The sequence below is a fragment of the Drosophila hydei genome, unplaced genomic scaffold (assembly GCF_003285905.1).
Source record: "Drosophila hydei strain 15085-1641.00,03,60 unplaced genomic scaffold, DhydRS2 tig00008135-arrow-pilon, whole genome shotgun sequence".
Classification (NCBI taxonomy): Eukaryota; Metazoa; Arthropoda; class Insecta; order Diptera; family Drosophilidae; genus Drosophila; species Drosophila hydei.
The window spans coordinates 1,641,796-1,661,876 of record NW_022045844.1 but is presented as its reverse complement, the minus strand read 5'-3'; the positions used below and the strand labels follow the sequence as shown (position 1 = coordinate 1,661,876).

Genomic DNA, 20,081 nt, shown 5'->3' with positions numbered 1-20,081 from the left:
TAGTTATGCAGATACAAATGTATCTGAATGCCACATTTGTATCTGCATATCAACGCCCATGTAATAGACGTGTCGTTTCCGCTGCCAAACATATCCGGCCCTTTGCGCATGCGCAGCCATTTGAGTTATTTATGCATTTGCAAAGCACTCACCCATATGCACCTCTCCTCTCTCTCTCACATTCTTTCACTTTGCATTGCTTTTGAGTGAGCCAGAGTTTGAAGCTATAAAGTTTCGCAAGCTATAAACTTAATATTTCATTTGTACGAAGCAGTGTAACTCACTCTCCGATTTTTCTCCTCTTACTCTCTTCCACTCTCTTTTCTGCTCCTTTTTCTGTCACTCTCTATCTTTCAAATTTGGAGTGCTTTCGCATGAGTGAGTGGCAGACCATAAACTCAATATTACATTCAAACTAAGCACTGCGACCCACCCCCCTTTTCACTCTCTCTTTTGCCCGCTCTTCCGCTCTGCGTGCGCTCTCGTGTGAGCGAGACAGCGCATGCACTCGCTGGCAGGCTATAAACACAATATTACATTTTTACTATGTGTTGCCGTTTATTTATTGATGATTCTTACGCGCGCGGAATTTTTAACCATAAAATTTTGCTTTTTACGCTGCAGGTGATCACGAAATTTGTGTTCTTCTTCTGTTTTTTTTTTTTGTTGATTTTTTTTTTAAGTATCTTCCCTGACAACGATGATGATGATTCCGTCCTTGGCTGTCCACATTTATCTTTCCACAAGCATCATAAAAATAACTTTAACTGTCTTTATGGCAACTCTTACACTGTGAGGCAACATAAAAAACATTTAACCACCCAATGCGAAAGATCAGCTAACAATGAGTTTTATTTATTAATTTAAACTTTTCCTCTTTTGGAATTTCTTTAAGCTGATTTGGAATTTTCGAAAAATGTTTATAGACTAAATAAATGGAATTCGTATAGTCTGTAAAATGAAAGATATTTTAAAATGAAAGACTTATGCGAGGATCGCATAGAAGGCCTTCCCAAGCACATCCAAAGCTTACCCCAATCATTCTGTTATGATCTTAGCTATTACTTAACACTAAGTCATAAATAATTTCCAAACAATTTTCCAAAAAAAAAAAAGAAAGAAAACCTTCTCGAGTTGTTCAACAATTTGTGGAACCTCCCTTGTCGGCTGACTCCAAAAGGTGGCACGTATCGACTTAATGCCAACTGTTTCCTGTCTTTGAAAGCACGTTGACCATACAAGAAGACGAAGTAGAATAGACGCCGGCTTCTACTTCTTCTTCTGCTTTTTCATTTCAATTATTGACGCTTCCTGGCGCTGTTCGACATAGTCAAAGACAGGAAAACCCAAATAGTTACTGATATTTGATGATGATGATGATGATAATTATAATTATAATTGTAATGGAAGATGATCATTTGTTATAGATTTAATTGGCCAACTCTTTCTCGTTCTACACTCCATAGATATGCAACGATCTTGGCATTCGATGTGAAAGTGGAGCGCGAGGCACAGGAAATGGCCGATTCGCTGGGTGTCAAGATCTTCCAAGCGGACATTATCTACCATCTGTTCGACAAGTTCACCAGCTACCGCGAGGAGTTGAAGCAAAAGAAACGCGAAGAATTCCGATCAATTGCCGTCTTTCCATGCAAACTAAAGGTGAGTCAAGATTTTGAAGAATGTGGGAGGTATTACATATATCACTATATGATCTCTTGATTGTCAAAAACTAATCTTAATATGATCAGACGGGGTAAATGGGAGAAACTTTTATATCGTCTATATTTCCGGAGCTGCGATCAACAAGATGAATGATCTTCTCTATAGATAGATCTATATTAATATGTGTATATATGTTGCTCTCTTGATCGAAACAGTAATTACACCAAAAGCGAGCTACAGGTGTAAAATGCAATCAGCTCGCTTTTGTGGCTGACTGCAACTGCTGCTTGGCCTAGGCCTCTCAGTCTTTCAGTCCTTCTCTCTCTTGCGCTTGGCTAATGATGACCAAGCAGGTGAGCCAACGACTCTACGAGCGATTAAGGCCTGTTTGGTGAGACGCTTGCATCACGTCCACACTTCCTGCTCAAATAATGTTGAAAATAGCATATTTGATTTATAGCTAATCATTAGGTTATAGTCGCATTCAACAACGACTCGGACTGCCGTCGACTCGACCCTAGGCACGACGCTGCCAGTCGCCCAGTCCCTGGCCACCGTCTTGTCTCCCACTGTGCTGTTAATTGGGCTCACAGCTGTGTCCAGTTGGCAGACCTTTTCTTGCCTCTGCCTGCTAGCTACAACAACAACAACAACAATGATGTTGTTTAGTTAAGTTATTAACTCTTGCCTCTCACATTCCCATATCATTGCTAGCATTTGGCCCTCTTTGCGATGTCTGCTCCAGGCAAAATAGCATTGGCAACGCTCTTCAAGGCGAACAACACAAATTGCATTCAGCTTGAAAGCGATTAAAAAATTAGTTTTAGATAAGCTTTACATATATATGAATATAGCTAAAATATTGTTACTGAAAATACAGTCTGATTGGTATCTTATTAGCTTTAGTTCTCCATTAAGTAGCTGCACTTTCTAATAAGAAATCAACCGTAAGAAACTTACGCTGGGTTACTGAAGCTCGAAGCTAGCTTTAAGTAGTTGAGTTATCTTATAAGAAAACTTTGCTTAGGAGCTTGTTGATTATTTCTAACATTAATCTGATAAATGATATATACTTAAGTTAAAATAAAGTTATTTGGAATACTTTGTTATAAACATAAGATAAGTATGCTTCAAACTGACAAATCCTTAAGCTTAAGGCACAGATATGTTCACATAAAACTTATATCTTATCTCTTCTTGACCCAACTCTTTACTGATTTCTCTCTTCTATCTTCTATTCGTTCACAGATACTGCCACAGTTTATATTCAACAGTCGCGATCCGATTGTCATGGGCATTATGGTAGAGAATGGAATCGTTAAAGTCGGCACGCCGATCTGTGTGCCCAGCAAAGAGGTAAGTCAGACCGTAGAAGAACTGGCCATGTCAGGCAAATATTTAGCTATTTTGCAAGACAGAGAGACAGCGTGAGAGTGAGAGAGCATATCACAAAAGGTGATTCAATGGCAAAGCATTGTAGAGGGTTTCTCGCCTCGAACTATTTGCGACTTGCAACACAATGAAAATCCTTGTTTTCAAAATCGTGTCAAGTATCTAGATACAAAAATTGTGCGTATCTCTTGCTGTATGTGCGTGTGTGTGTGTGCAGGGTAAGGGCCCATCTTTATAAACTGCGTCGTTTCGGCTTTCTGCTTTGGTTTTGGTATCCAGCTCAGAGGCTTTTTTCATTGTTGACACAGGTGCTCGTTGCTCGTGTCTGCTACATTTGGTATTTGTTGTTTATTTGCCAATGCTCTTGTGATGCAATTGCGTCTTAACAGACACACACACGCAATACATAATACAGTGAAAACTATGTGAAGTGGACAGCTGAACTGAGTGGATAGTGCCCTGAGCTGGACAAGCTAAAATTACTGAATATGAAATAAGAATTTTCATTAAAGAAGAAGAGAAATGGGAAGCTGAAATAAGTAAATTGTTGTGTATAAACGGATCTATTTATTTATAAATTTATAAATTTTGATGATTATATAAAAAATAGAAATAAATAAATAATAAATCCATAAGATTTTAGATTTTTAAAAGAAAGATTATTTAGATAACTTCTTTAAAGAACACTTCATTATTGTATGACAGCTTCTCTTTTCTCTATTTCATATTATCCAAGCTCAGACTTGCCATAAGTTTAGCTATTCTCTCAGGCCAAATATATTGCCTAACGCGCTACAAATATTTAAGCGCAGCCAACTTAATGCTGTGCCGCTGTAACAGCTGATGCTGATGCTGATGCTGATGCTGAGGCATGTAAAAGCAACCGCATTCTGTACTAATTTATGCTTATCTCATGAATCAAAACGTAGATTAGATTGAATTGCGAATGCGAATGAGAATGAGAATGAGTGCTTCAATTAATGTCCTTCCGCTGTGGCTGGACTCGACGCGACTGCTGGACTGGCTGGCGTTCAATTTATGCGAAGACATGTCCTGTTTCCCGTCAGCGTCAGCCAGAGGAGACAACAATAACTGTTTCCTCTCTGCCACAATCACAAACAAAAAACAACCAACAGCAACGACGACAACTTGAATTGGCTACTGCGATCTTTTTTTTTTTTTTTTTTTTTTGCAAAGGGTTCGAACATTCTGACTGCCTGCCTGCCTGGCTGCCTGTTGCAGGGAGGGAAGACGTACGCAGCGCAGTTGGATGGATGGAACGCTTGGACAGCTGGTTCCCCTCGTTCTGGCGTGGCAATCTCTTAGTCTGGGCTGGTTGGCTTCATTGGCAATTATAACTTCCTCAATTATCCAACGGAGCGCAGCTAAGCTGTGCGCTTCCCGTCATTCATCGTCATTCTTTTTAACATTTTCCTCCTTTTTTCGTCTCTTCTCTCTGCAGCAGCAGCAGCCGCAGCAACAGCTCTTTCTAAAGTTAAATTCATACAGATTTTCTGTGCTGTTTCTGGAGTATTTAATACCCTACGTGGGCCCCCTGAAGCAGGTTTAATGGGATCAAAGTTGTGAACAACTTCTTGAAATTATCGATAAATATCGATTGACTTCGTGTTTTGTACAATAATGCTCTATGCGAGTCGTACATTTGATTTTGTGGCTTGAAATTAACTAAACATTAAATATTGTTGCTTCAAACTTATCGATTAATATCGATTACCCTATTGATTTGTACTCAAGTGCTCTCTTTGGGTCAATAACTTGATTGAGCTGAATTTAAATGAGCTAAAAATATGTTGCAGGTGTTGCAAAGTTATCGATAAATATCGATATTTCTAATTTTGAACTTAAAGCGGCATGCTAACTTCGATTGCTTCAAAATTATCGATTATATTAGCAATTATTTTTGATTCTTCTTATGTTTGAGCATTTTGTAACCTAGACTTGCCCTACATTTAGAGGTGTAGAATTACAAGTTTCAGTAAATAAATTTATATCCTTTAGACTAAGTTTTAGTTTAACATTTAAGCTTACAATTCGTGTGTCGCCTTGCCTTAGTTAGTTCACTTTTATATTTATCGATTATCGATAGTCATACCTGCCGCTTTGTAGCTCATCTGCTGAGTCTGTGCAGCCGCTGCTTTGGGGACTACCAGAACATGTGAGTTCTCCCCATCCTCCCCAATCAACTCTACTTTAAATGTGCACGTTTTTTTGCTGCTTTTGCTGCCAAAGAATGCGAACGAGTGTGTATAGACTGTTGTTGTTGTTGTTGCTGTTGTCGTCGGTTTGTTGTTGTTCCTTTGCCTCGCGATTTCCGTCAACTGGCAAGAGGGGTCCCACTTCCTTTGGAGCGGCCTCAACTGGTGCGCGTGCGTGTCAGCCGTTCGATACGTTGTTTAACTGCCTGCCAGATGGTCGCTCGTCGCAGCAGACCTTGGCCCTAACATTGATTGCCTTTATTAATTATCTAATTAAATCTGTAATGACAGTGGCTTAACCACTTGCACGCCAGCCTCGGCTCCACTCTGAGCCCCATTTGCAGTTCGGTTTCAGTTCCAGTTTCAGTTCGCCTTTGTTTCGAGTGCCGCGTAATTGTTTGCTGCGCACCAACCCAAAAACTTCCGTTCCCAAGAAACATTTACAACGGCCAAACAACTGATGAGCTACTTGGCCAACTGGGTCCAGCCCAAAAACCACTTCCACTTCCCGTTCCAGTGGTGTACGATCGATAGCTGCAACCCTTAACCTGAGTTCAATTGAGGTTCGCAATCAGCGGAGACAGACAAAAGTCAAGAAGCGGCCAAAAGAAATTCGAGCTGCACAAAAAGTTGTGCAAGGGTTAATCTGGGTAAATTAGGGTAAATTTTGTGCATCATTTAAGGGTTCGAAGGGTTGAGTTTTGTCGTCTGTCGGCGGAGTAGGCTAGCGATCTATTAGGTTACAGTGTTACAGGCTACATATCGTATATATATAAATCAGAGATCGTGAATGTCTCTGATCTTAGACAGCATTAGTCCTAAAAAGGGGAACAAATTAAACAAATTCTAAGTGATAAAGGCTTGAGCTTTGGTGCATGCTCCAAGGCATATTCATGATCAGCTAAATCTGCAGCTTAAATCATGTGAAACACATATACATATATGCCAATTACAGCATATCTGTTAGTCGCACATAGCCTGCCTGCCCAGTTTTTCTGATTTTCTTTTTCGCCGACCTGCGAATAGCGAACGGAAGTTGGAGGCGTTACTCAGCGCCAAATCCGACAAACACTTCACATGTGGCCAATGTGTGTGAGTGTACCTGTGTGTGCGTGTGTGTGTATCTGCATATCTACACACTATCTGCATGCCTAGCTGTCTGTAGTAAAAAAAGAGTTAAATAGTCTTGCTCACTTCTTGGCAAAGTTTATTAAAGCGCAAACGCCTCGAGAAAGCGAAATTTAGTTTGGCTTATTTTAAAAACTTGTTACAGATGATGAGATCTACATATTTCTTATATATTTTTTTATACATTAACATATTGTATATCCATTAATGTATGTCGCTCGAAAGGGTATGATGCGCTGGGATAAATCCAGTTGAAGAACAGCTCAACTAGCGAAGAGGTTCCTACTGAGGCGAGAGCTCTTTGTTACTACGGCTACTTATAGTATTTTAGCTATTATTATTTTCGCTCGAACTGTATTCTACTACTATTTTGAGTTATGCAACTACTACTTTAATGTCAACTACTATTTTGAGCTATACAACTACTACTACTATTTTCATTTATGCGAATACTACTACCATATTTATACTACTTTATATTTTGCTACTATATTTCCAGTACTAGCTTTGCTTATAATACTATGACTACTATATATCTACTACCATTCATTCTTTACTGAGCCACACTTGATATATATTATATATAATATGAATAATATATAATATATATTATATATAATATGAATTATATATAATATATATTATATATAATATGAATTATATATAATATATATCAAGTGTGGCTCAGTAAAGAAATGAGCTGCTATCTCTTATAGGTTACTTCCATTAAAATGCAGGGTAGCTACTAGTCAGGCATTCTTAATGAATTGATTTTAATTTGGCTGCGGCTGCTGCTGCTGTCATTTGTTAGCCGTCGAGCGGGCTCCTGTTCGGGCAGCTACACTGGCTACTCAGCTACTCGTTTTCAGTTGTTGTCGCTTGTTTTTTTGGTGAGAGATCGAAGAGTCGATCGATATCTTTAATAATTTCATTCATGCCTCGAGTCGACGCTGAACAACACTCAAGTGTTATTGCTGTTGCTGCTGTTGTTGTAGCGGAAATGAAAGCTTATTCAACATGCTGTTGTTGCCGCTGCTGCTGCTTTTTTCATCTGTTAATTAAATGCCTCGGGTTGAATTGAATTTGCTTTTGTATGGCATAGTAGCCGAGGCCGTGGCCGTTATCCCTTTTTGTTCGCGCCTCAACTCCTGCCCAGATCTTTTGCTTAATTCATGGACTCGATGAATACGAGGGACGCCCCTCTTTGTAGCGGAAATCGTAGTGCTTAGCGCATGTGCCGTCGCATTTCAAGTAAAGATTTTCAATTGTTAAGCCTAAATGGGCGTACGACTTCCGTTTGTCGCCCTCGGGCTGAAGGGTAGAGTAAATGAGAAGTCGTTATGAATTTTGATTCGATTTGATGGCGAGCAAAATGGGAAATAAATTAGAATTTATTGAGAGATAAATCAATTTTTTATATTATCAGTTTTTTATATATTTTATACAGAAAACTTTGTATCTATAGCTTTTACTATGCCAAGATTAGTCACTCATTCATAGAGTATATGAATCAGAGTTCTAATCAGAGCTAAAGTTGTCTTATCAGAGTTAAGTTTCTTGTACAAAGAGCAGCTGCTTTTAAGGGTATCTGAGCTGTCGACTAAGAGACGACGCCAACGATGACTTGAACAATGAGCAACTGCGTCATATTGGCTTTTTGAGGGTAATGTGAAGTATTTTATACGATACGTGTGCGACAAAGAAGTACTTTGAGCGTTACGACAACAATGCCAAAGACACCAACAACAACAACAACAACAACAATGCTGCTTAACTATAAAGCAATAGAAACAGCGTTAAGAGTCGGAACAAGTAATTAAATGGAAAATAAGCAGCAGCAGCAGCAACGCCTCAGCTGCTGCTGCAGCAGATGCGGGTTGCAATTTGAGGCAATAGCAGGCGCAGCAGAACGGAAGCAGAAGAACGGATATGAATGCTTCCGCACGTAGCCAAAAGAAATGAATGAGAACGAATGAGCGAAAGAAGATAGAAAACTGAGCTACAACTCGACTCAAATTCTAAGTGTGCACACTTGAGTGTGTGTGTGTGTGTGCGAGTCGGAAGTGGCAGCAGCAGCAGCGGAAGTAGCTGAAACCCTTAAGCAAGCCAGGTGTGCGCTGCCAGCCCGGCAGCCGGAAGTAAAAAATAAAAAAAAAAACATTTTTATGAATGAAAAAAGATCTGTCAGTAAAAGCAGCACTAAATTATGCTACAGATACATAAATGATATAATATGAGTTTAGTGTGTGGGCAGAGCTAGCCATAAAACTATGTATCTATGTATCTATCTTGAGTTATGCGTCCGAAGTGGAACAGGCAGAGCATAAAAGCTGAAATTGCAATAGCTGAAGCAAAGCATGAATGAAAAACTACGCTAATAGAAACTATAAAAAACACGTTTGCTAACGCACAATCTATCTATCTATCTATATGTATCTGTATCTGCACATTTGTATCTGTATCTATAGCGCTGGGTTTGTTTTTTTTTGGCATTTTTCACTTAAGCTAAACATTTTGCACGTAACTGTAAGTGGAGCTGTGTGTATTTGTATCTATAGCTCAATATGTGAGTGTGTGTGCGTGTGTGTATCTGTATCTGCTTCTATTGCTCGCTATTGCCAGCTCGCCGACGTTTCATTCATAAAAATGCTTATTTCCTGTTGTTTGGCTAGGCGACCGCCTAGAGCGCTTCATGTTTCGAGTGTAGTTTGCACAGTCATAAAAACAACACACACACAGGCACACACACACACACTCAGACAGACACGGAAAGTCATTCAGGCTAACGATAAGATAATAAAATCCGCTTAGATACGCGCTTTTTTTATACTTTTTGCGTTTCGTCTTCCTTTTAGTTGTCTCTCCCGCTCTCTGTAGATATATGTGTGTATCCGTTTTATATATATAGCTTTTACTATGAAACAGCAACAAAAGAAATTAGCGTAATTAGCAAATTACTCGCCAGATATATATATATATATATATATATATATTTCCACTTCACTTTTGTTTCATTTTGTGGCTTGGAATTGACGTCGCTTCGCTCGGTCGGTCAGTCGGTCGCATTTCAGTTTCTTTTCGGCCGGATATGCTGAATTTGCACAAAAGTCGGAAAATCGCATAAATACTCACAGACGGCTTCTGTGTGCTGATGCGCGTTCAACCAATGAGAAGAGTATATTGGCTTTTGCTGTCCATTCCTCTATTCACTATAGAAGTTCTTGAGATACTTGAGCTATAGATATATAGATTCACTTCTCAGTAGAGACTAGATCCATAGAGTCAAGGCAAATCAGAGCACATTGATTTTTGTTATAAGTTCATCTTCGCCTTCACACCTTAAGCGAGCATCATGCAGTTGCTTACACCCGTCTGCAACGTTCTAACTTGTTGTTGTTTTTTTTGGTTACACGCGCTCCCAAAATAAATATACTTAATTGACGTTTGTTAATCGCAACGAAAGATGATGTGGGGCACGAACTGCTTGGACTGTTTGCTGTGGTCTGGTCTGGTCTGGCCTGGCCACGTTCCTTTGCTTTTGGCCGGAATGAAATGTCGCATTCGCCCACGTGCTCCGCTGAAACTAGAACAATAAAACAGCAAAAAGAAAATGAAAGCAAAAAGGGCTGACAGTTTGTCTGGCGAGGCAACTTAGCTCAATCGCTTGCCATTTGTCATTTGGCCAATTAGTCAGGCAGCTAAGAGTCATACGCATAGAGGGGACACATGTTCTCAAGTATACTAAATAAATATGTCGCGAACTGGATGATAATAATAGCCCGAAAGGTGTTCATAGTTAGAAACAAATATACATAGCTCTCAGTACAGTCATAAACTTTTAAGGGGCTTTCGGCGACGGTCGCTCCAAATGACAGTTATGTGATTTAGTACAGTCATCGAGCTGTCAAACAGATGAATGCGTTTGTTGTGTCAGCAACGTCTTTATATAGCAGCCTGACAGATATATATTGAATAGTCTATTAGACGATGGTGTTATTTAGGGTGAATTTATATGCTAAGCCTGGACTGAAAGCGAGCTATTTGATCTATAATCTAGCTGGTAGTAAGAGCTGTTTTGCCTAATGTTAGAAGAAAGACTTATGCTAGATTAAGCAAATGAGAGTGCCTGACTAGAAGATACTCTGAATGCTGCTTAGTTGATTGGTATTGTGCAAACGATACTAAACTATCGATTATTATCGATATATATATATATATATATATATATTACTCTATATATATATTACTATTACTCACAAAAGAACTTGTGTTTCATGAATATCTATAAAAATTGTTAAGCAAAAGAGAAAGAGTCTGAGAAAAGGAATGAACAGCTATCAGATACCTGCACCAGTTCATATTTTACATGTTTCAGCTTTTTATGAGTCTCATAAATTTCAATTGCTGCAGTTGTTCCATATAGAGCACACATAAGAGTTTAGCTAAACTGGGTCTCTGCACTAAGGTCTCTTGACGCTACCTTGCTCTACTAAGCAGCATTATCAGTGTCATTGTTACAGTTGGTGTGAACAGCAGTCACCTTGAAACATTTATTGTCATTTTGTGCTTATTCACTTCCGATCAGTCGAGTGGCAGCAAGAGCAGTTTGATGGCCGATTGCAATTGCGCCTTTGCGCCTTTGCGCCTTTTATCAGTCATAGTGCAGCTATCGAATGGAGCAAGAAACGTGGCTCTAATTGTTTTAGGGTCTATAAGTCATAAACGCTTGGCACTTGGCCTGAACGCTGACTGATAAATGTATCTCCAAGTGTTTCCGATTTGATAGAAGGTAACACAATAGGCAGACTCGTATGGCTGCTTATCGATAACAACAATCTCTGAAATCATGAATTGTCGTCGTTTGTTTCTTTTGTTGATCTTGGCCACTGGCTGACGCTGTGTGCACTTTGCAGCACCCACCTGAGTTGCATACTTGAAAGCTGAAGCCCACAGACTTCCTGTGAGTGGAGTGGAGTGGATTGGATTGGTGTGGCGTGAAGTGAAAGACTTTTGTGCTGGCCCTCCTACGTGCCTTAAATGTGATTCTTGTTGTTGTTGTTGTTGTCAATATGTGGGCGTTAGCTGCATTCACAGCGGATGCTAATGAGCATGACTAGACTTATGCCAGCCTGATTGCTATTTGTCGTTGTTGCGGTTGCTGCTGCTGTTGCTGTTGCTGCTGTTGACAGCCCCTCAGGGGCGTTGTGCCGAGGCGTTGCAGATGCGCTGCAAACTGCAAAGCAGCAGCTGCTCTTGGCCAACTAGTGACAATGCAGCAAGCTTCAACAGTTGCCATTATATTCCCTCAACCACTTTTAACTGCCCATAGCAATAAATGTGGGCAACTGCCACACACTAGGCTCCAGCTGATAAAAGCACATGAATTGACAAATATCTACTGAAGAACTATTATGTCAGAGTCTCTGTTAAGACTTAAAGTTAAGCCAAGTTAAATAGCAAATTGAAGCCTAGAATAATATAATTTACCTTGACTTCAGACTCGCTTAACGCTGGCTCAACAAATTTTGCCTTTGTTTTGGCTTATAACAACGAGCTAAATTGGCTTGTCGCCTTTGCTTTAGCTAACAATAGCGAAACAAATAATAGCACCACTCTGCAAATATGCATTTGAAATGAAATGAAATCATGGTATGCGACATTTATCGTTTATCGAAGTATTCTATCGATATATTTAAAGCTCTAGCTAGTTATCGATAAGTTGAATGTTTATCGAACTATTCACAAAACGTTTATCGCAGCTATTTATCGATTAGTGCCAGACTCTTCTCACTTATCGTTTATGGCAACTCGACTAACGGTATATTTGAAGACATAGCACATTTATCGTAAATTAAAGCTGTCTATCGATAACTCTTAGGGCACTAAATTGCATGTCCATAAACTTATGGACAGCACTTCATATGTCGATATATTTTTAGACCTACTCATATTTATCGTTTATTGAAGCTATATAGATATTGTGGCTATAAAGCCAATCTATCGATATATATTTCTTATCGATTTTATTATCAAGCACTCAAACACTTTAATTAGCTGCACAGAGCTCAACGCCCTCAATGCCAAATGCAATCAGCAGCTGACGTTTTCAGCCTTTGTTTGCGGTTTGAATTGAAATTGTATACCGTTATAGTCCAAAGACCGACAGCTAAGAGTTAAGAAGAAGAAGAACTTGGCCATTGATGAAACGGAACAGATTTTTCGCTTAACCTTTTGCAGCGGCGCATTGTGAGGGAAAACTTCTGAGCCATTGTGTTGGCGTTGCCAAAGTTGTCAATGGCTGTGATTAAAGCTAGAGTCGCAGATGTTTATCTCTGTCTCGCTCGCTCTCTCTACCTCTATTTAGCGCTACTTCTATGTGCAGCTGTCTCGCTCACTCGCAGGTTTCACTGTGACGGATGTCGCATATTTTTGGCACTCTGATTTGTCTGTGCATGACAAACACACACACCAACACACACACTGACACACATGTGTCTCTTTTGTGTGTGTGTTGAAATGCCGTAATTCTCTCAGCCGGCAGCTAATTTAGTGTTTCCTGCTGACAACTGCAGTTTAAGCTTCAAAGACAAAAGCAAACCATGACATGATAAAGAAAGCACAGAAAAAGCAAACCACAGAGAAAGACAAAGAGAGAGTGGGTGAGAGAGACAGAGAGAGAAAGTGAAATTAATTGCGAGAGTTAAGTTAATTACAACAACAACAACAACAACAACAGCAACGAGCACGCACAATATGTGTTCCGATGGGCTGTATCAAAACTGTTCTATGTGTTGTAGTATCTCTCATAAATTGTACAATAAATGTTGTTGATTTTTGTACAAAAAGAGAAAAAAAAACATGCGAGGCAGGCGGTGACTCGTGTTTGCTGTTGTTGTTGTTCTTGTTTGAAAATAGACGACATCCGGTCTGAACAAAAAAAAACACTGCATATATATATATATATATATATATATATATATAAATCATATTTTTAGATAAACGTAAACGTTGATACACACCAACAGCAACACCAACACAAAGGCAAACACAACACACAGAGCGTCGAGGCGTTGCATGATTGAGTTGCTCTTTTGTCATTACCAATCATATTTTTATATTCGAAATGCATTTCGTTTTGGACTTAAGTGTATCAAATATGATAGTGTACATATATATATATAAATGTGTATATATTTATAGATGTATATATAGAACTCTTAACCCAGTTTCCTGCTGCTTGAAGAGCAGAGCACCAAAGTGCACTGAGAACTGAACTATAAAGCTATGGACTTAATTCACCGACTCTATAGTTAGATATATAATAATAGAGCATAAATCGATATGCTTCGAATGCATATATACATTAATATGTACAAGTAAAATGAATCATTTTGGAGTCGAAGTCAGCGCTGCCTAGAAGAATGCTGTGCAAATGTAAGAAAATTGAACAAAAGTCTATAGAAAGCTTATGTAAATGTCAATTGCATTGCAATCGAACATTAAAAAGAAATTAAAAATGTTATCGATAACTATTTTAGGGCTTGCTCTTCCAATGAAAATGTAAGCAAGTGCATCAAAATTCTATACAATGCTTAGACTTGATATAAATATCAATTGCAATGCAATGCTTAAGCAATCGATAATTAAAAAGCAATTAAAACTGTTATCGATAACTCTTCTTTTGCTGAAAATGTAAGAAAATATAACAAAATTCTATACAAAGCTTAAACTTGACATAAATATCTATTGCATTAATCAATCGATCATTAAAAAGCAATTAGAAATGTTATCGATAACTATTTTAGGGCTTGCTCTTTCAATGAAAATGTAAGCAAGTGCAACAAAATTCTATACAATGCTTAGACTTGATATAAATATCAATTGCAATGCAATGCTTAAGCAATCGATAATAAAAAAGCAATTAAAACTGTTATCGATAGCGCTTCTATTGCTCAATCTGGCAGCGCTGGTTACGAAAATGGCGTGGAAATGAAACTAAATTAACACACTTAATGAAAATTCGACAAGCGGACTAGAACTGAAAACGGAGCGTATGAGTAATCAACGACAGGAAATGGTGACAAATGCGACCCCTTTCCCCACTCTCTCTCTCTCTCTTTCTGTCGCTCCCTCTCTATCGCTCTCGCTCTCGCTCTATGTATGTAAATGTGTTGTAGCTATTTGCACCGATAGCAACAAGCCAAAAACGACGAAAAAAAAGAAAAAAATTTCAATAATTTATTTGGTTTGAATGAAATACGAACGAGAAGCAAACGGGCGACGTGGCCGCCATTGGGGCGCCCACAGGAAACGTTGACGCCGACGCTGGCTGCGCGGTCGATGTCAGCGTTGGCTTGGCAACAGTTTCCTGTGTTTAATTTGTTGTTGTTGCTGTTGTTGCTGCTGCTGTTGTTGTCGCTAAGTGCAAACGAGTTACGACAACAAACATATTACAATTTGGTTCAATGACTTTGCCCAGCGATAGAGAGTGGCGACGCTCGCTGGTCGCTGTTTGCTGCTGCTGCTTGGGGGCGTTATCTAACCCACTGTAAACACCCATTTAGCCAAAACACCCACAAGCTCTCGTTTTTTATCAGTCGCGCTGGCAGTGGCGATATTAAGGAAATGGCCGGACGCCAGATGTGTGTCGATAGCACTCAAGATTCCAGTTGTTGTTTTGTTTTCGAATGCCCGCTCAGCCAGTGAAAGCGAGCGTATTGGTGTCGCATGACTGCTGTCAATCCAGCAGATCGTCAGAAGAGCAGCTTGAGCTGGAATTTATCATTGAGCTGGACTTAGAGTTTCGAGCTTAAGTTGAAGTTTTCAAATCAAAATCGTTTTCTAGCGCGAATTCCCCATGTGGTTATACCCGCTTGTGAAATTCCCCATTGTTCCTATTACTATTTTAACTATTTTTATGTTCTGAACCAATGGAAAGTCAATAAGCAGCCTAAATTGAGCATTGCATGACTAAAGCTCGTTCGATCTTTGAGGAACTTCAATTTCCAAACTCTTAAGTATATCTTTGATAACTATGTTAAGTTTGAACTCATAGAGTTTCGTTAATTGGAGGCAATAATATGCATTTCCAAATCAATCAGCGCGACTCTATTAATGCCAGTCCGAAACTCTTCGAACTCTTATGAAGTTTTCTTATGATTCGGTAAAACTTGCTCAGGTTCATCAAACTTTTTTGACAATAGATTTTTGAAATATTTCACTTTCAATTTGAAATTTGCTATTTGGACAGAGTACAGAGTACGGACAGGGTATCTGCTAGTCGTTTCCTCACATTCTAATCTTCTTTGCTCATACTTTCCTGCACTTTTGATTCCATTGTTTCGCTGTGAATCCCTGAAGTGTGACAGGACATGCTGATTGAGTTGGTATTTCCAGTAGTCATAAGCCCCACTAAGCGCTCTGATTGAATCTTTTTAATACTCTTTTTTTTATTTTATCTTACAGTTTGTGGACATTGGCATTGTCACCTCAATCGAATCGAATCACAAGCAAATCGAATTTGCGCGCAAAGGTCAAGAGATTTGCATCAAAATCGAACCGATTCCCGGCGAATCACCTAAAATGTTTGGCCGACACTTCGAGGCGGACGATATGCTCGTGAGCAAGGTAAGATCTTAGAATAATACTAAGAGATAAGTGTAAGATGTAGCTAAAAGCAGACTTAGTTTATTGGTAAGACCCAGAGAATTGTTGTCAATCTAGGTGAGAAGCCAAAGTCTTGACTGAAGTTAATTAGATAATTTTTAAGTAAGTTATTATATATAATTTGTAATTAATATATGCCTTAGACATCTAGATATATCGCATATTTGTTTTGCCTGACTTACAACTCCCCCCAAAGCCCCCGCTCGGCGTCTCAATTTTCTTAATTGCAACACTCGATTTCTTGCTATGAAACTTGACTCTTCAGCTAAGTTGGGCAATCAAAAGGTGTTAGCTGCAATTGGCATTCGCTGAGTGACACCTGCACCGGTTGGGCGCGAGCACCAGGTACGCTTAGCACCTCCCACTCCCATTCTCATTCTCATTCTCATTCACTATCAGTTCACTCGGCACTTAAACTTTGGCAGTGCGCCATTCGCATTTCCATTGCCAACTTGGCTTATCAAATTACATGGCCAAGTTGTGTAAACTTCGACGGAAGGTGAAAACAAAGGTGTGCAGCCGATTGGTGGCATGGCCACGACGGCGAGCAGTGCGGCGGGTAGCCTATATAACGGCATTAAAAGGTCTTTGCAACTTCCGCTACGGCAAATGGCCAGCAACATTATTTGATTAATTACTGAAAAAAAACAAGAGTGCTTTAGAACAAACTGTGCTCGACGAGCAGATGCCCTGTAAATTGCATTTAGATACGCTTGAACTTATGTATTTGATTGCTCTCATGAAGAAAATCCTCACGTTTGTGCAGTATTTTATAGGCAGACATATAGGTATCTATCTACGTTTGAATGGCTGTATATATATATATATATGTATATGTGTATCTCTATCTGAAGCTGTAACATTAAATGTATCTGTATCTTAATGTATGTCTGATAGAAAGTCTATATCTATATCTATATCTATATTTATATCTATATCTATATCTATATCTATATTTATATCTATCTATATCTATATCTATATCTATATCTATATCTATATCTATATCTATATCTATATCTATATCTATATCTATATCTATATCTATATCTATATCTATATCTATATCTATATCTATATCTATATCTATATCTATATCTATATTTATATCTATCTATATCTATATCTATCTATATCTATATCCATTTCCATATCTCTAACTATATTTATATCTATAACTGTATTCATAGTCTTTCTTTAATTTTTATCTGAATCTGTTGAATATTTCTAGATTTGTAGATCTAGGTTATCTAGCCCTTAGCTTAGGGTTTTTGCTTCTCTTATCTACCCGCTTTTATCGACCTTACATCAACTACAGGGTATTCAAAAACAATAATATTGCTGACGTCAAACAGGACATTGTGCTATGTGTGTGTGTGTGTGTGTGTGTGTGTGTGTGTGTATGTGTGTGCTGTGTCTATGTGTGTATGAGTTAACTTTTGAAATCGATAATGAACTTAATTTTCGCGCTATTTTAGTGTCGCTTATCAATGAGGCGACATCAATGACGTCAGCAGCATGGACTGCCAGCTAGGCTGGGGTTGGGCTTGGGCTTGGGCTTGGGGCCTTAAGAATCGTTGGGTAATTGCTCATTGAGCTCCACTTTGTAGCGAGTTTGATTCAATTAATTTGTCGTAAAAATTGTTTGCCTGTCGAGTTGGGTAATCAAATTTAGTCCGCCTCATGTAAAGACAAAATATGAAAAGAGAAAAACACATCAAGGACGAGGCGGGCAGAGAGAGTGTGGCGTGACTGCCTTCGTGCATGTGTGCGTGTGTGTGTCTGTGTGTGTGTGCTGTGTGTGCTGTAAGTGTGTGTACGTGCCCATTCCATTCAGTTATATCTATTTACAGCCGCTTGGCTATTTTTAGCGCTCAATGCCTTCTCGTGCTATCAAAGGGTATTATGTCATGGCTGACCTGATCAAGGCGCGCCCCAAAACCCAGCCCCAGCGCCAGCGCCAGCCCCAGGCCCGCCCACAGAGGCTGGGGCCATAGCTGACGTCACGTTTCACCTTCCACGGCAATGCACTTGCTGCCGCAACGTTCATTGACTTCTGGTGTTCTCTCAGCGAAATAACCCAGTTTTGTTCGTCGTCGGTTTGTTTTGGCTACTCACTTGACCCAGTTGCCGTGCAACCGGGTTCAAGCTTTTGCATTGTGCCACAGCGGCTTTGACTCTTTCGTTCTTTTTTTTTTTATCAGAGATTCTGACGCATTTTGCGACCCGGTTCAAGCGACAGCAACCCAAATACCCAAATAACCCCCTGGCTTTAAAGTGCAGATAAGGTTTATGTGGCACTGGCTATAAATAGCTCAAAGTATGGGGTCAACTGTAAGACTAAAAACAAAGTTGAGGCTTATTCTTATCTGTTTTCAGGTAAAAACCTTCATAAGACCACAGATCAATGATTTTTAGAGTATTATTTTTATGTTTCAATAAAGTTTGCCATAATTTGTATGCCTAAAAATGATTCAATATATAAAATAACAAAAAAATGTTATCGATATTGTTATCGATAAACATGTTCAATATAAATTAAATAATATCGCTAATCATTATAGATATATATTTATATGTTAGCTCATTTCTATTATTGTAGGCTAAGAAGTAGTATATAAATTATCGATAATGTTATCGATAAGCAAAGTATGTGAAATATAATAGATAAGTCTTAGCTAGAACATATAACTGCTTATGCTATTACATATAATATGTATATTTTATTTCTATATGCAATCGAAAATGTTATCGATAAAAACAGCATTGCAAATATAGATAATTTTTGATAGAATGAAGTAACATCGGAATATATTTGATATATGATATACTTCTTTTATATATGCTATCAACAATATCATCGATAATATATCGATATCATGCCAGCAAATATTATAGATAACTTCTTAGCCGATTGCGATATATGTGCACTTATGCCCATTCAACAAACTCAAATAGAAGAAGCCTAGCTTATGCTGAGCTCATTGGTATGCATGGCCCATTGCCACCATTGTGCGATACGTCTATAGTTATATATCTTTGTATCGGGACATTATGTATGCGGCTCTCCATATTGAAAGCATTGTTCAAGCTAATTAATATGCAACTGGCAAAAAATTATAATTAAATGGAAATGCTAATGGAAATGGAAATGGAGACTAAGAAATGTATACAATTGAGCTGCCTTGGCGTATCGACCGGATGTTAAGAATAATATTTATTGTGCACTAACGAAATATATATATGTAATCAATATATATATATATATGTATATAAATATATATATATAAATACATCAATCAATATCAAATTAATTGAAAATATTTATATTTTGAATTTATCACTCTATTTTGTTAAGGTCTCAGAGAGTTCTTGCTAAGTCTTAAATGCATATACATAAAAATATATTTATATATATTTTATATCTAATATCTGTTTACATATATACATCTATATCTTTGCAGATTTCACGCCAGAGCATTGATGCCTGCAAGGACTATTTCCGTGATGACTTAATCAAAACCGACTGGGCGCTCATGGTGGAGCTTAAAAAGTTATTCGAAATACTTTAAGTAGCCATTTTGCCAAAATATCCCTATGAAATGATGCTGAGGATGATGACGTAGAAGAAGACGATGAACATCAGCAGCTACAGATGCAGCTGCAGCTGCAACTACAACTGCATCTGCATTTGCCACAAAATTATGTACTTTTAACTGAGAACTCTTTAACCACAGACTGCTTGAGCTTGAGGCTTATATATGCCAGAAGACGAAGAAGAAGAAAGAAAATGCTTTAGTGTTATTGAAAATATATATATATATTATATATATATATATGTGTGTGTGTATTTGGTCTACAGTCGCTGGCTCGCTAACAAAATGTGTTTGGAAAAAGGTTTTTAAATCAAATTTGTAAACGCTTTTTTGCACAACAACAACAACAATAATAATAATAATAACAATTACAAAAAACAACAACAAATAGTAGAAGAAGAATAACATTTTGCGCCTT

General features: G+C 38.4%; 1 protein-coding gene across 1 annotated transcript in view; it reads left to right on the top strand.

Moving 5' to 3' along the window:
• The window catches only part of LOC111601114 (eukaryotic translation initiation factor 5B), a 32,675-nt gene extending 12,795 nt beyond the window's left edge, over positions 1-19,880 (top strand). Inside the window, exons 6-9 of the mRNA XM_023317562.2 lie at positions 1,467-1,662; positions 2,914-3,021; positions 15,867-16,028; positions 19,532-19,880. Coding sequence (XP_023173330.2) covers positions 1,467-1,662; positions 2,914-3,021; positions 15,867-16,028; positions 19,532-19,639 — 574 coding nt within the window. The 3' untranslated portion in view covers positions 19,640-19,880. The remainder of the gene's footprint in view (positions 1-1,466; positions 1,663-2,913; positions 3,022-15,866; positions 16,029-19,531) is intronic.
• Positions 19,881-20,081: the final 201 nt, after the last annotated feature.